This window comes from Nansenia antarctica (assembly GCF_963989245.1).
Source record: "Nansenia antarctica genome assembly, chromosome: 19".
NCBI lineage: Eukaryota > Metazoa > Chordata > Actinopteri > Argentiniformes > Microstomatidae > Nansenia > Nansenia antarctica.
The window spans coordinates 12243691-12256959 of NC_137692.1; the positions used below are offsets into that span (position 1 = coordinate 12243691).

General features: G+C 39.9%; 1 protein-coding gene across 1 annotated transcript; it reads right to left on the reverse strand.

Moving 5' to 3' along the window:
- Window positions 1-983: 983 nt before the first annotated feature.
- Window positions 984-10069, reverse strand: smndc1 (survival motor neuron domain containing 1). Its single transcript, XM_080549300.1, has 6 exons — window positions 9933-10069; window positions 8254-8373; window positions 5072-5214; window positions 3923-4084; window positions 3190-3343; window positions 984-1835 (listed from the first exon to the last, which is right to left on the reverse strand). Exons 2-6 carry the CDS (start codon window positions 8371-8373, stop codon window positions 1698-1700), a joined length of 717 nt encoding a protein of 238 aa, XP_080405426.1. The 5' UTR covers window positions 9933-10069; the 3' UTR covers window positions 984-1697.
- Window positions 10070-13269: the final 3200 nt, after the last annotated feature.

The window sequence follows — 13269 nt, forward strand, 5'->3', positions numbered from 1 at the left end:
GATATAATTGGAACAATGCTTGAATGCACTGAATGCAATTTCCAATGTTGTTGTCATGTGCTTTGGATTGACTTGTTTTGAACTATGCTTTATGTCTTAGTATGAAGTTAGCCCTCTGAACATGAGTTGACTTTGTCTAGAAGTTATGAATTCCCTTATTGGCAACTTATTTATTCTATTGTAGCTGAGAATCATTCCAAAGTTCGAATCCTGTCTGTAGCCTATATTTGGAGTGAGTAAATCTACAAAGAATACATGCACACACACAAAAAATTTCACAGATTGCACTGCAGTACTCCGCTCCTAGTAGTAACCAAATTGGGCATTTCATTTTATAATCATGTCCCATATATTTGTGCTACAACAAAAATAGATTATCACCACCAAATGTGTCTTAACATGGCTAAATCTACTCTTGCACAAATCTCTTCATCTTCAGTATCTTCAATGTCTGTGTTGGAGAAATGGTCAAATGCACTATGAAAAAGACTTGCAGTAGGGAATAACTTCTCAGCACATTTCTCTTGTGCTAAATCAGCCATCAAAGGTGACTTTTACAAACAAATATGTTGCTGGTCCCCTGCTACTATTTTGTGTGGTTCCTAATATGGTCCCTAGAAAGTTGATCAATAAACTTCTACCACCGTATCTATGAATCTCCCAACTGTTGTTTGTGTTGAGGCAATGTTGTTGTAGGATGGTCCCTACAGAGGCCACAGGCCACCTAAACAGTGGAGTTGACACATATCCTTATCTATCTTGCTTTTATGGCAAGTAACGTGCCTGACAGCACACCAACTTTACCATTGGAACACAATGAAAATAATTTCCAAGAATCCCCTTTTCTGAGCAAGGGAACTAATGTACAGTTCACTTTTCTACTTGACAGCAAATCATTTATTTCTCCTGAATCGGCACCAAAACATTAAATAAACCACACATTACACAATGGGAGAGTTAAGTGGGAGAAACCACAACTCATCCCTGATTTTAATTGATTTAAAAAAAAAAAAAAAAAAAAGCTTATATCAATAGTATTGACATAAGGGTTATTAATAAACACAGAATACAGATGGTATACAATACTTCCACCTGTAGGAGCTGGGAAACAATTCAATTCAATTCAACATCAAAGCCCAAATTAGGCCAAAATGTAGGAGGGACATTCATCTTAACAAAAAACCATACACTATGTTTTACTGGTAAATGTACAAAAATGAAATGCAAAATAAGCCTTTATGTGAGCTGCTATAAATAATTGAAAAACATGTTTGTTATATTATAGTAATTATCATAGAATGGTAATAAGACATAGTTGTCCCTGCAAAATCTAGGACTAACTCTGTAACATCAACAACTTCAGCACGATGATTCATGCAAAGCCTATAATGTTTGGCCTCTGTTGTTTTCAGAAAGATACAGCAACCCAGACCGAAGTTGTATCGCTATGGAGAGACAGTTCTGTGCTGTAACAATTCAAGAACTGGGGAAAAAACATCAGATTTGGAATTCTCCTACTGTCAATGATACAACAACAATATTCCAATAATATTCCAATGAGTCAACCAATGGTGTGAAAGCAATTATGTTTCAAAGCTCCTTTAAGTGAGTAACCTAAACCATATAAACACAATGGTATGCACTGATCCAGCTAGTAGTATACAGTGGGATACATAACATCAACACAATATATTAGGTCATTGAGGCATAAGATGCCTGACGTTGTATTTGGATGTGTCATGGTACGTGGTCATGGGTTTGTCTGCAATGCCACAAGTTCCTACTCCAACTTTTCCATTGACGCTCTCCGGGGACGCAAATATACTCCTCTTTACCTGCAACACAGATTAGAAAGTTCATACAACAAGCAATTACTGAAAATACAATTATAGCAATTCATACTAGTTTATGTTCTGCAGAAAAACATTAGCGACATAAAATATATACCGTATTTTCCAGACTATAAGTCACACTTTTTTTCATAGTTTGGCTGATCCTGCGACTTATAGTCAGGTGCAACTTTTTTTTTTTTTTTTACTTTATTGCAGGACTTTACATTACATTTCACAAGTTCATTTCACGCACTTTACAAGTTTTCTTCACTTGTTTAGGTGCAACTTATATATCAAAATATATATAATTTCATACTGACTGACATGAACCAAGGAGTAAACATTACCGTCTACAGCCGACAGAGGGCGCTCTGGGCTTGTGACAACTATATGCTGCTCCTGTACCACTGAAGAAATTATCTGAAACATTAACGGGAGCTTGGTGAACTTGTTTACTGGTAACTTGCTTGTTGGACTCGCTGGCTTGTTATGTTAATTTAGCCTCTTCAGCCTCCCAGGTATGTTCTTTATGCTATTGTGTAGCTGAATAACTGTTAATGTGTTACGTTAACACAGCGGACACGTATTCAGCCTGTTGTTCTGTGTGCTATTGTGTAGTTGAATAACTTGCCTTTCCAGATGAAATGTCTGTTCTTGGTCTTGGATTTTGAGAAATACATTTCTAAATAAATGCGACTTATAGTCCAGTGCGATTTATATATATATATTTTTCCTCTTCATGACGCATTTTTTTACTGATGCGACTTATAGTCCGGAAAATACGGTACCTCAATAATCTGTAATTATTCCTTATAAAGAAAACAATCCTAAAATAAGAAAACAATTAACAACAATTACAGTTTACTTCTGGAAAAGACTAGTCTTCCTTGCTTGAAGCAAGCACCATTATCTATCGAAGTAAACACAGTTGCATCTATGTGTGACAATTACAACTAGTTCTTTATTTTTAACAACCCGCCCAAAAAAACTGATAGCAGACCATTATGCAAAAGCTGTGACAAGACCACACATCCTTTAGAAAAAGGTTTTTTTTGTACAGAAGTTCTGCAAGATGTCTCTGCGCAGAGATCCGCTATTCTGTTTCCCCCCCCCCCCCGCTAACAGCAGCCTGCTGTGCGTCTCTGAAACATTATGGGTGGCCCCTGGCCGCGGCTCTAGTAACCTATGCAGGGAGAAATTAAATTGTGCTCCGTCCCTAAACTTTTCATGCGCCTTTAAACAGGGAGCAGTGACACAATATGATTCCATCTTTATCTGTACTGTAGTTTCTTCTGTCCCGTTAGTAGCAAATAAAAACTTTGTCGAGTAGATGAAAATATACACAAGGGCTGTTTACCTGTCCTTTCTTGTTCTTGGAGTAGGCCTTGTTGTTGAACTGCTGCCACTTGGATTTCTGGTCCTCTCGCTCCTGTTCGAGCTCCTTCATCCTCGCCACCTTCTTCTGAGCCTTCTTCTTCTTGTACTCCCTCTGCTCTGCTATCTGCTCCTTCCTAAAGCGGACAGACAAGAGACATTGACATCAAGGACCTGCTCTAATCCTGCTTAATACAATGACATCTAGAACAACGGGATAACATTGACCAACATATTATGTTGGTCTGAACATAAAGCACAGGGCTAATGCACGTGTTTGCATGTGAACAGCTCTGCCCAGAGATCTATCAAGTTAAGTTAGACTTTATCAATAACAAATGCATAGCTGGAAATGCTGGAAATACTGGATGTTCACATCATTCTACAGCTGAGCAGTAATAAACACATCAATCAGGTTCAATTGCTGTTTGGCGCTATGACATCATCATTACACAATCGCAAACAATTATGTCATATCATTAGCACCACTGGCACATGCATGGTAAGGGTAGTGGTGGTCTAGTGGATAGTGAGTTGGACTGGTGATCAGAAGGTTATGTGTTCATAAATCCCGCCTAAAACCCCACCTTAAGTAAGGCAATCAGCCCTCAGTTACTCCAGGGGGAATGTCCCTGTAATTCTTAATCGTAAATTGCTTTGTGTTTAAAAGCGTCTGCTAAATGGCAAATTCTAAATTCTATTGGTCGTTCTCCTACCTGGACTTGTTCTTGCCCATCCCGTCCTCCTCCGTGTTCTTCCCTTCCTCGGACGGTTTGAGGTTCTGGAGGGGAACCACCTCGGCGTTTCCGTAGTTGGCGAAGGTGATGGCGGCCGTGCCGTTCTCCCCGTCTATTTCCTCAATCTCAGCCTCATACACCCTGTCAAACAATCACGGCTGTAAGCAGGTGAGTACAAGTCACAGGTTTAAGCCCTAGTTAACACACACAGCTCACATTACTGGCAAACTAGTAACTAGTAACACATTACCAATGCTTTTAACCTGCTTATTCAGAGCATAGGCCTACATAGCATAGTTCAGTTCTTCTGATCCGAGTTGATGAATTCAATTAACATCTATTCAAGATCCTCATATGAACGCAAACAATCAATCAATTCTGATCTCAATCATTTAGTCATCAAATAGGAAATGACTAGGGCTGGGTTCAAAAAATCGATTTCCCGATTCTGAATCGATCTTCATTAAAATGAGCGATTATCGATTCATAAATCCCGAGATCGATTTTTTTTTTTTTTTTTTTTTTTTTTTTTTGCTTGCAGCTTCAACCCGCAACGAGATCTCGTGGCCAGATCTCGCGCTACAATAATTTATCATATCTCACGCAACGTGAGGTCTCAACACTAAAATCTAAAAACATGGCGATGGCAGGGACACTCAAGTCACCACCAGGCTTAAAGTCAGATGTCTGGGTGCATTTTGGATTTTAAAAATGTGACGATAGAGATGAGCTGGACAAAAGCAAAGTCATATGTAAATAAAAAGTACATTCATGTAACTGCTTTGGAGTCAATTCATTGATATGTTTAACAATGCTACATGTTATAGGGTTCCTTGAACCATTTATAGCATTAGTTCAGAGAATCTCTTTCATATTCAAGCAAAAAATGTATATTGTAACTAGATCGAATCCGAATCGAATCGAATCGTGAATCGAATCGAATCGGGCTGTGAATCGGAATCGAATCGTTTTGGGAAATCAGTGGCGATACCCAGCCCTAGAAATGACAACACAGCAAGCAAAGATGAATCAAGATGACCTTTCCCAACTGCAGTCATGTTTTACATGTCTCATGTTTCTCTCTTGTGAATGCAAGTAGTGTTTGAGGAAAATGCTTCTGATACTCACTGTCCATCCTGGCTCCACACAGCCATACACCTGTCCCCCACGCTCCAGTTGTGTTTCAGGGGAGCCGCATCTGCGCTCTTGGCACTAGTGGTGCCATCGGAGGGCTGAGACGTCAGGAGGTCTTTGGTCAACTCTATGACTTCCTGCGTAGAAGAGAGGTAGTCTTTAGGGCTGCACCTAACGACTCATTATCTGATTATTCTAACTATCATTTTTTTTTACGTCAAAAATATGTTTTTACACATGGCCATTTTAGTTAGTCGTGAACTTGTATTAGTTAATATACGGCTATAGTATTACCGTACTTGTATTTTGAAATATCAACAAAAAATACGATCTGCATTACAGCGGCACTAGATCATGCGTGCATATTGGGAGTATCTTGAAACGTAGCCGACGCATGCACGCAGACAGCAAAGTGGATTCCAACAACTTAGATCTGCACCTGTCTTATGTTAGCCTATGTCTTTTTATTTGTCTAGTTTGGTTTGTTGATGATTGTTGAAGTGAGTGGTATCACCACGGCGAGATCAAAAGAGGCCTTTAGAAAGAAGGTTGTAGATGAGTATGAGACTGGGAAAGGATTTTAAAGGTTCTCCAAACAATTCAGCTATTCCACTGTCCAGAAAAGTATTTACAAGTGGAGGAGAACATTTAAAACAACTGCCAACATGGCCAGGCCGTCCTAGCGAGTTCAGCCCAAGAGCAGACCGCAAGATGCTTAAAGAAGCTTAAAATGTCATCACAGAACCTAAGAACATGCCAAAGAACACCTAGACAAACACCAGGACTTCTGGAACAATGTGCTTTGGACAGATGAATCCGAAGTGGAATTACTCGGGCACAGTAACAGAAGACATGTTATTGCGGAAAACAAAGACAGTGTTTGCGCACAAGAACCTCATACCATGGGGTTGAAGCATGGGGGTGGACATGTCATGGTTTGGGGCTGCTTTGCTTGCTTTTTCACGGCCTGGCCAGCTCAGCATCATAGAATCCACTATGAATTCTTTATTGTATCAGAGGGTGCACGAGGAAAATACCATCTGTCCAAAAAATTAAGCTGATGTGGACCATGCAACATGACAATGACCCAATACAGTCCAGTAAATCCACCAAGGAGTGGTGGAAAGAAATGGAGAGTTCTGAAATGGCCCAAGTCAAAGCCAGGATCCTAATCCTATTGATGCTGTGGGGTGATTTGAAACGGGATGTGCATGCAAGACACCCCTCAAACATCACTGAAATAAGTCTGCATGGAGGACTGGGAAAACCTTTCTCCCAGTCGAAGAGACTGGTAGACAGTAGGGCTGCACGATTTGGGGAAAAAATCGAATTGCGATTAATTGGACAGATATCGCGATTGCGATTAATTTGCGATTATTATTTTTTTAAATAGCAAAAAAAAAAAAAAAAAAAAAAAAAAAACGTTTTTGTAAAGTGTGGCCATATCTCCGGCTAGGAAGGTCGTATCAACGTGCAGTTTGTTTGTACGTCTTCAGGGGACTTAGAGGCTCCCTCCTCTAGCACCCCCACAGCCCGAGCTACGAGTGAAAGAACTAAACTTACATTGGGTTGCTTTAAAGTTGGGTTGCTTTAAAATCAAGCTTCAGATTAAAACATGTGATGGAGCATTACTAACCTGACTCAGGTGGTTTGTTTCACACAACCATCTAGGAAAGCTTAATTGGAAGCTGTTTGGAAAAGGGCAGGTACTTTCAAAAAATACTTGGCAGGTGATTGGATGAATCTATCTATTTTCAGAGAGCATTACCACATGATACCATCAAACTACTTCTGCTGAAGCCATTATCCACCATGAATGTTGCTATTGCTAGCTACCGAAACGTGGGCGTTTCACGTGCGATGTTGTTGGTGTGCGTTCATTGACGTTGACGTTCATTGACGTTCACGTTCATTGTTGACGTTCATTGTTGACGTTCATTGACGTTGACGTTCATTGACGTTGAATCCGACGCGCTGTATGACGTATCCCATACGGGTAGTGGTGGTCTAGTGAGTTGGACTTGTGATCGGAAGGTTGTGTGAGTTCAAATCCCGCCTGAAACCACACCACTACTAGTGTGCCCTTGAGTAAGGCACTTAGCCCTCAGTTACTCCAGGGGGAATGTCCCTGTAATTCGTAATTGTAAATCGCTTTGGATTAAAAGCGTCAGCTAAATAGCAAAAAAAAAAAAAAAAGTAAAAAAAAAAAAAAAAAAAAAAAAAAAAATCGCAGGCAAATCGCAGGCTTTGCGATTAGCTAATCGCATAATTTCAAATCGCGATTTCGATTTAAAATCGATTAATCGTGCAGCCCTAGTAGACAGACAGTTATAGGAAATGTCTAACTGAGGTTATATCAGCCAAAGGGGGCAATACCAGCTATTAGGGCATAGTGTGTCCTAACTTTTTCCTCAGTAGGAATTGACATCTTTGTTACTGTTTTGGTGAAATATGATAAAAAAAAGTATTTTCATTGTTTTTGGTTCAGTTACATCACCTTTATTGTTTGAAAACAGATCAATATTAATATAATAGGGGTGTCCTAATTTTTCCACATGACTATGTGTTTATTATTAAGCATCCTCTTTTATTTGCTTTCTGCTTAAAGGACAACCGTTTATACTCAAACGGCATACTCTATTTCTAGGAAGGATACATTTCTAAGAAGGAAACACTGGCAGTTTCCAGTAGTCAAGTGTGAGAACATGCATTATAATAGGTAAATGTCGCATTATTTGGAATATTTTGAATAGTTTAAAAAGTCCCGACAGGGCTATTTTGCCTGACAACAGACTTTGAACTCGCAACTCGTTCCCATATTGCGGCCAGAATGTTAGACCACACTACTAGTAGTCTTATTGAGGAGCATGCCTGTGTTTAGTCGAAGTCGCCTCCACAGGGTGTCTGTATATCTCAGGTACCCCCTTATAGAAGTCAATTAGATATACCAAACCCTGTAGAGGCTACTTCGAGTTTTCTAAAAAAGTTTAGAAAGCACTAAGATCATTTCAAGTGGTGTGTAGAATGGTTTACAGGTAACTCACTGGCCAGGTATGTTACACAAACGACACATAACGTATGAATGTATAAATGATTACCTAAGACAATAGAAGCTACTGACAATTTAAAAACCGTTGCCATGACATCACGTCTTAACAGAGGTGAGTGACACATACCGATAAGTCTTTCTGTAGTTTAAGGAGGTCTTCATTGTCTTGGTCGGTCGATAAAGCAGCTTCCACCTGTTGTAACTGGGCTTTGTAGCTGTTCAGCTGCTTCACTAAGTCGTCGGACATCTGAGTGAGGGGACAGAGAAGGAGAACACACGGTAGTTAGGGGAGAACACACGGTAGTTAGGAGAGCTCATTCACAACAACGCGTGGAACAGTTTTTGCCGAAGTCGTCTGTACATGTATCCGACATTTGTATCCCCACTAGTACAAATCCTCTATAGGGATCAGGGTATATACAGGAATCTTGAGGTTAATTTCAATACCTTTCTAAGACTTTTTAAAGACCTTGTCAATATTTTTCCAGACCTCACCGCCACTTCGAGCTGTAACCGTTTACATCAGTGACACCTTTGACTTAACAGTTTTAGTTTGCAATAGACTACTAGACCACCATCATAAAACAGAATTTCCGGTTCATCTTTGTTTTTTAATAAAACTAATAAATTCACGAACTTTTACTAAAAGCTTTTAGGAATAACTCTTTGGACAGAGTCTAATTCAGAAAAATACCTACAAAATTCAAGACCTCATAACATCGTGATAAGACTTGTTAATACTTATTACGGGTCTTGATTTTCCCAAAATTGATCAACTTTTAATACTTTTCAAGACACTGTATCCGCGGTGTCTTGAAAAGTATTAAAAGTTGATAAATACATTTTGGGAAAATCAAGACCCTTAATAAGTATTAACAAGTCTTATCACGATGTTATGAGGTCTTGAATTTTGTACTGAAATAAGCCAGTGGCTTTCTTGGGTTTTTATCCTGTTAGTTGACCTTGTATGTAATATGTACTTTCATGTACCTACTTCTGCAAATCTTCTAATAAAGTTTTCAATCAATCAAAGGTATTTTTCTGAATTAGACTCTGTCCAAAGAGTGAGTCCTAAAAACGTATGGTTAGGGTTAAAAAACAAAGATGAACCGGAAATCGTGTTGTATGATAGTGGTCTAGTCTATTGCAAACTAAAACGGTTAAGTTAAAGGTGTCACTGATGTCAACGGTTACAGCTCGAAGTGGCGGTGAGGTCTGGAAAAAGTCTTAGAAAGGTATTGAAATCAACCTCAAGATTCCTGATATACCCTGTAGTAGCTTCACCCCATCGATGTTTAACCTGGAACATTCAACACGCAATTCTTTTTTTCTTCTTCTTTCTAGCTGAAGTCGTTCGTTCTCGTAGGCATTTGTAACGTCTAGTTGTTGTATCCCTATAGAGGATTTGTACTAGTAGGGATACAAATGTCGGATACATAAAAGCCTGTACAACAACATGCATTGGTGTCTGTGTGCTGGTCAGCTGCTAGAGGATGTCAACACCACCCTAGCTACCCTGCTAACACGCCTCTCACACGTTACTCCACCATGTCTTCATCGTAGCTCTCTCAGCTCCTACGCCAGTAATAACACACTGGCATATGACATATCTGTCATTCCTAATAGGTTTCATCAAGCGTGTGTGTTTGAATTTCTACTGATTTCTATTGATTTCCACCCCCTCTGGTTGGGTTGAGTGGTGTTAGCTAGGCTAGGCTAGGCCACCATCTTCACAACGTTACACAATAACGATAACGATTTCAGAACTTCTTGATTATGTTTTGATATCTACTTCTATTCACTTACCTCTCTATGTTCGATGCGATTCGATGAATTTTCGTTTTTTAAATCATATGATTTTTACTTGAATTGTTTTTCATAAAGCAACAACAGAGAGAGGTTAGCACAGTTCCTTTTCCCTTTCCTGTTTGTCCAACGGAAACAATGTCTCTGTTCACGTTAACACATTATGTTTGTCTCGCGATAACGTCTCTGTTCACGTTAACACATTATGTTTGTCTCGCGATAATACGAGCATACGACGAAGAAGGACGTTAGCTCGTGTTCCACAAGTTGTCAGCAGATGGGGCTATATCGTAACCCAGGGTATCCGCGGTGTCTTGAAAAGTATTAAAAGTTGATAAATCAATTTTGGGGAAATCAAGACCCTTAATAAGTATTAAAAAGTCTTATCACGATCTTATGAGGTCTTGAATTTTTTGGGGTATTTTTCTGAATTAGACTCTGTCCAAAGAGTTTGAGTCCTAAAAACTTTTAGTCAAAGTTTGTGAATGTATTAGTTTTATTAAAAAACAAAGATGTACCGGACATTGTGTTGTATGATAGTGGTCTAGTGCAAACTAAAACTGTTAAGTTAAAGGTGTCACTGATGTAAACGGTTACAGCTCCAAGTGGCGGTGAGGTCTGGAAAAATATTGACAAGGTCTTTAAAAAGTCTTAGAAAGGTATTGAAGATTCCTGTATATACCCTGTAACCTCTGTCCATGGTTCTTACATTTCAATTTCAAAACACACACACACACACGCACACACACACACACACACACACACGCACGCACACACGCACGCACGCACGCACGCGCACACACACACACACACACACACACACACACACACACACACACACACACACACACACACGCACACACGCACACGCAGTTGATTTGGCGACCTCTGCCTGTAACTGTGTGTTCTCAACACTGCCTATTAGAGTTGGCGCATGCGCACAATCGCTATATCCATGTCGGAGTTGACTTGTCTCCTCTCGTTTCTTGGTCTGCGTTCGTCATTTTGCTCTGAGAGCGCAGGAACGCACACTAGGTGCACCGTCATAAAGGGGACCAAGTAATTTGATTGGACAAGAGGCATTCCATGAGTGGTGATCAGATTTCCAGAGCGTGTTTACGAACGCAGCCTCGGTTATCTCCGTTTTGAAATGATCGCTGGTAGCATTGCGCCACTCTTTTCCCATTGACATCATGGTGTCAAGTAATGTATAAATAAATGTGCTGAATTGATATGCCCTTTTGTGTTTTCATGTATATATATGCAGGGATGTTCAAAGTATTTGACTTTCAACCAGGTATCTGATTCTGATCACCTGTAGTCACTTACTTAATCATAGGAACTAGTTAACCCAATTATTGTTGCACAGGTGGTTGACTGACTGTGTCCCCTTGTCTAAATGTAAGGGGTATCCTATGGTTGTCTAGTGGTGATGTTAGGATTGACTGTGTGTACCAGAGGCGGATTTAGGATTGTAGGAGATCCGGGGCTTAGCCCAGAGGGAGAATATAATGTGCGCGCAGAGCGCGCCGGAAAAATTTGCCTTCAACCTTCAACTTACCACCACCTTACAGCGGACAAAAGGCTGTATTACAAAATAGACAGTAAACACACACACACACACACATACACACACACACACATCAGTCACCATCATTTATATTTGTATAGAATTACAGAATTGATGGGCTGAGGCTAGTTATGTTACAGTATGTATATCAGGGCAGACTCTGTGCTCACCACTTATATTGTATTTAGAGTCTTGTCCTGTGTTATATGACGATATATTACATGTATTGTTGGCCTGTGTATAGTACTGTGAAATAAAATCCCCCCTGGGACATTAAACAAACTTAGTTAGTTAGCGTTACATCTTAGGATAGATTTGAGTCATGTTCTGTATACATACATACTACCATAAGGGCATACTTAATGTGGTTACTCCATGTTTACTAGCTGTAACATTAACGTTACATCATTCTTTTTCACTTGTTACTCAGTCAACCAGAGTGCAGATATCAAAGACTATCAGCCTGTTATTCACTTTATTTGTATAAGTATTATCCTTTGTTTGATTTCTTACCATGTACCGTAACAGTACCTTGCTATGTTTCATTTTCATTATAACATAACGTTATGTTATGATAGCCAGCTAGCATTAGCAAACCGGAAAAGTAGTGTCAGTGAGTCAGTCACCTTTCTAATAAGATTCACAAACCTGAAACATCATCTATGTCATCACTGCTGGTGATGTCATTGTAGTCAGCTGCTGATACTGCTGCTGCAACAGTTCTTGGCGCTTGTTTTGTTGAAAAAAACTTTCGGATATCCATCCTTACAATTGAAAACTGATTGAGATCACTTCTTCTTCAGGGCAGGGCAGGCTACGCAGTACGCAGGCTAATGTTGCGCAGCTGCTGCCTCTCTGTTGGACTCCGGTACTGCACGTTACTCACGAGAGTTTTTTTTTTTTTTTTTTTTTTTTAAAGTAAAACATTCGGGGCTTTTCAGAAAACATCCGGGGCTTGAGCCCAAGTAGTCACCCCCTAGCGCCGCCCCTGGTGTGTACCCTTGTCTAAATGCAGTGGCGGGCGGTGCATTTCACACCTAGGCCTTCAGTGATGTCCGACACATTCCTACCTGAATTATTCTACCTCTTAATACCATCGTTATGACTTCATGGCTCTAGAAACTAGACAGAAACACAGTATAACCGGGCGTTGCATCACCTTAACATAGTCAGACAAGTACAACAGAGTTATATTAATATTTCCGAAGCATTTTTAATCAATAAATCCGCATTTACAATGAAGAGTGTTAAACTAACATATTTAAGATCGCTACATTACCCACGTCTGTCGTCTCGTCCACCATAATAGCGACAAAGGGTGCCTTTTTAATCTCCATTTTGATCTCTTCTCCCATCACTTCAGCAATAGCAAAAATCTGGTCGTTTTGTATTTTGCCTGACGTCCCAGTAAACACTTTGTTTGTGGACAGGTGGTAATGTAAATCTGGCTTTCATCGTGTCCCCTAAATGAAAGTTATTGTTTACCCAAAAACATGACACAATCGATCAGTATTATCGATCAGTCAACGAAAGGGTGACAATTGTTCGTTGAGCTGTAAATCCACTCGCGTGTCCCCAAAGGTGTTCAAAAATCCCACATCTACCAGCATAGTTACGCATCTCAATAGTGAATATCAATAGTGCGTATCAATAGTGCGTATCCAATCAAAAGACGTGCTGGGTGCTGACATCATTGAGCCTTACAGCAGGCGCCGTTGTTGCTATTGCTCACCAACTCGAAATCTACGTAGGTTTCCACTAGGAACG

Coding starts and splice junctions, on each gene's coding strand:
- smndc1 (XM_080549300.1), bottom strand. CDS start 8,373: ATGTCCGACGACTTAGTGAAGCAGCTGAACAGCTACAAAGCCCAGTTA. Junction 4,085..5,071: donor GTGTGGAGCCAGGATGGACA/GTGAGTATCAGA, acceptor ATTGTTTGACAG/GGTGTATGAGGCTGAGATTG. Junction 3,344..3,922: donor ATGGGCAAGAACAAGTCCAG/GTAGGAGAACGA, acceptor TGTCCGCTTTAG/GAAGGAGCAGATAGCAGAGC.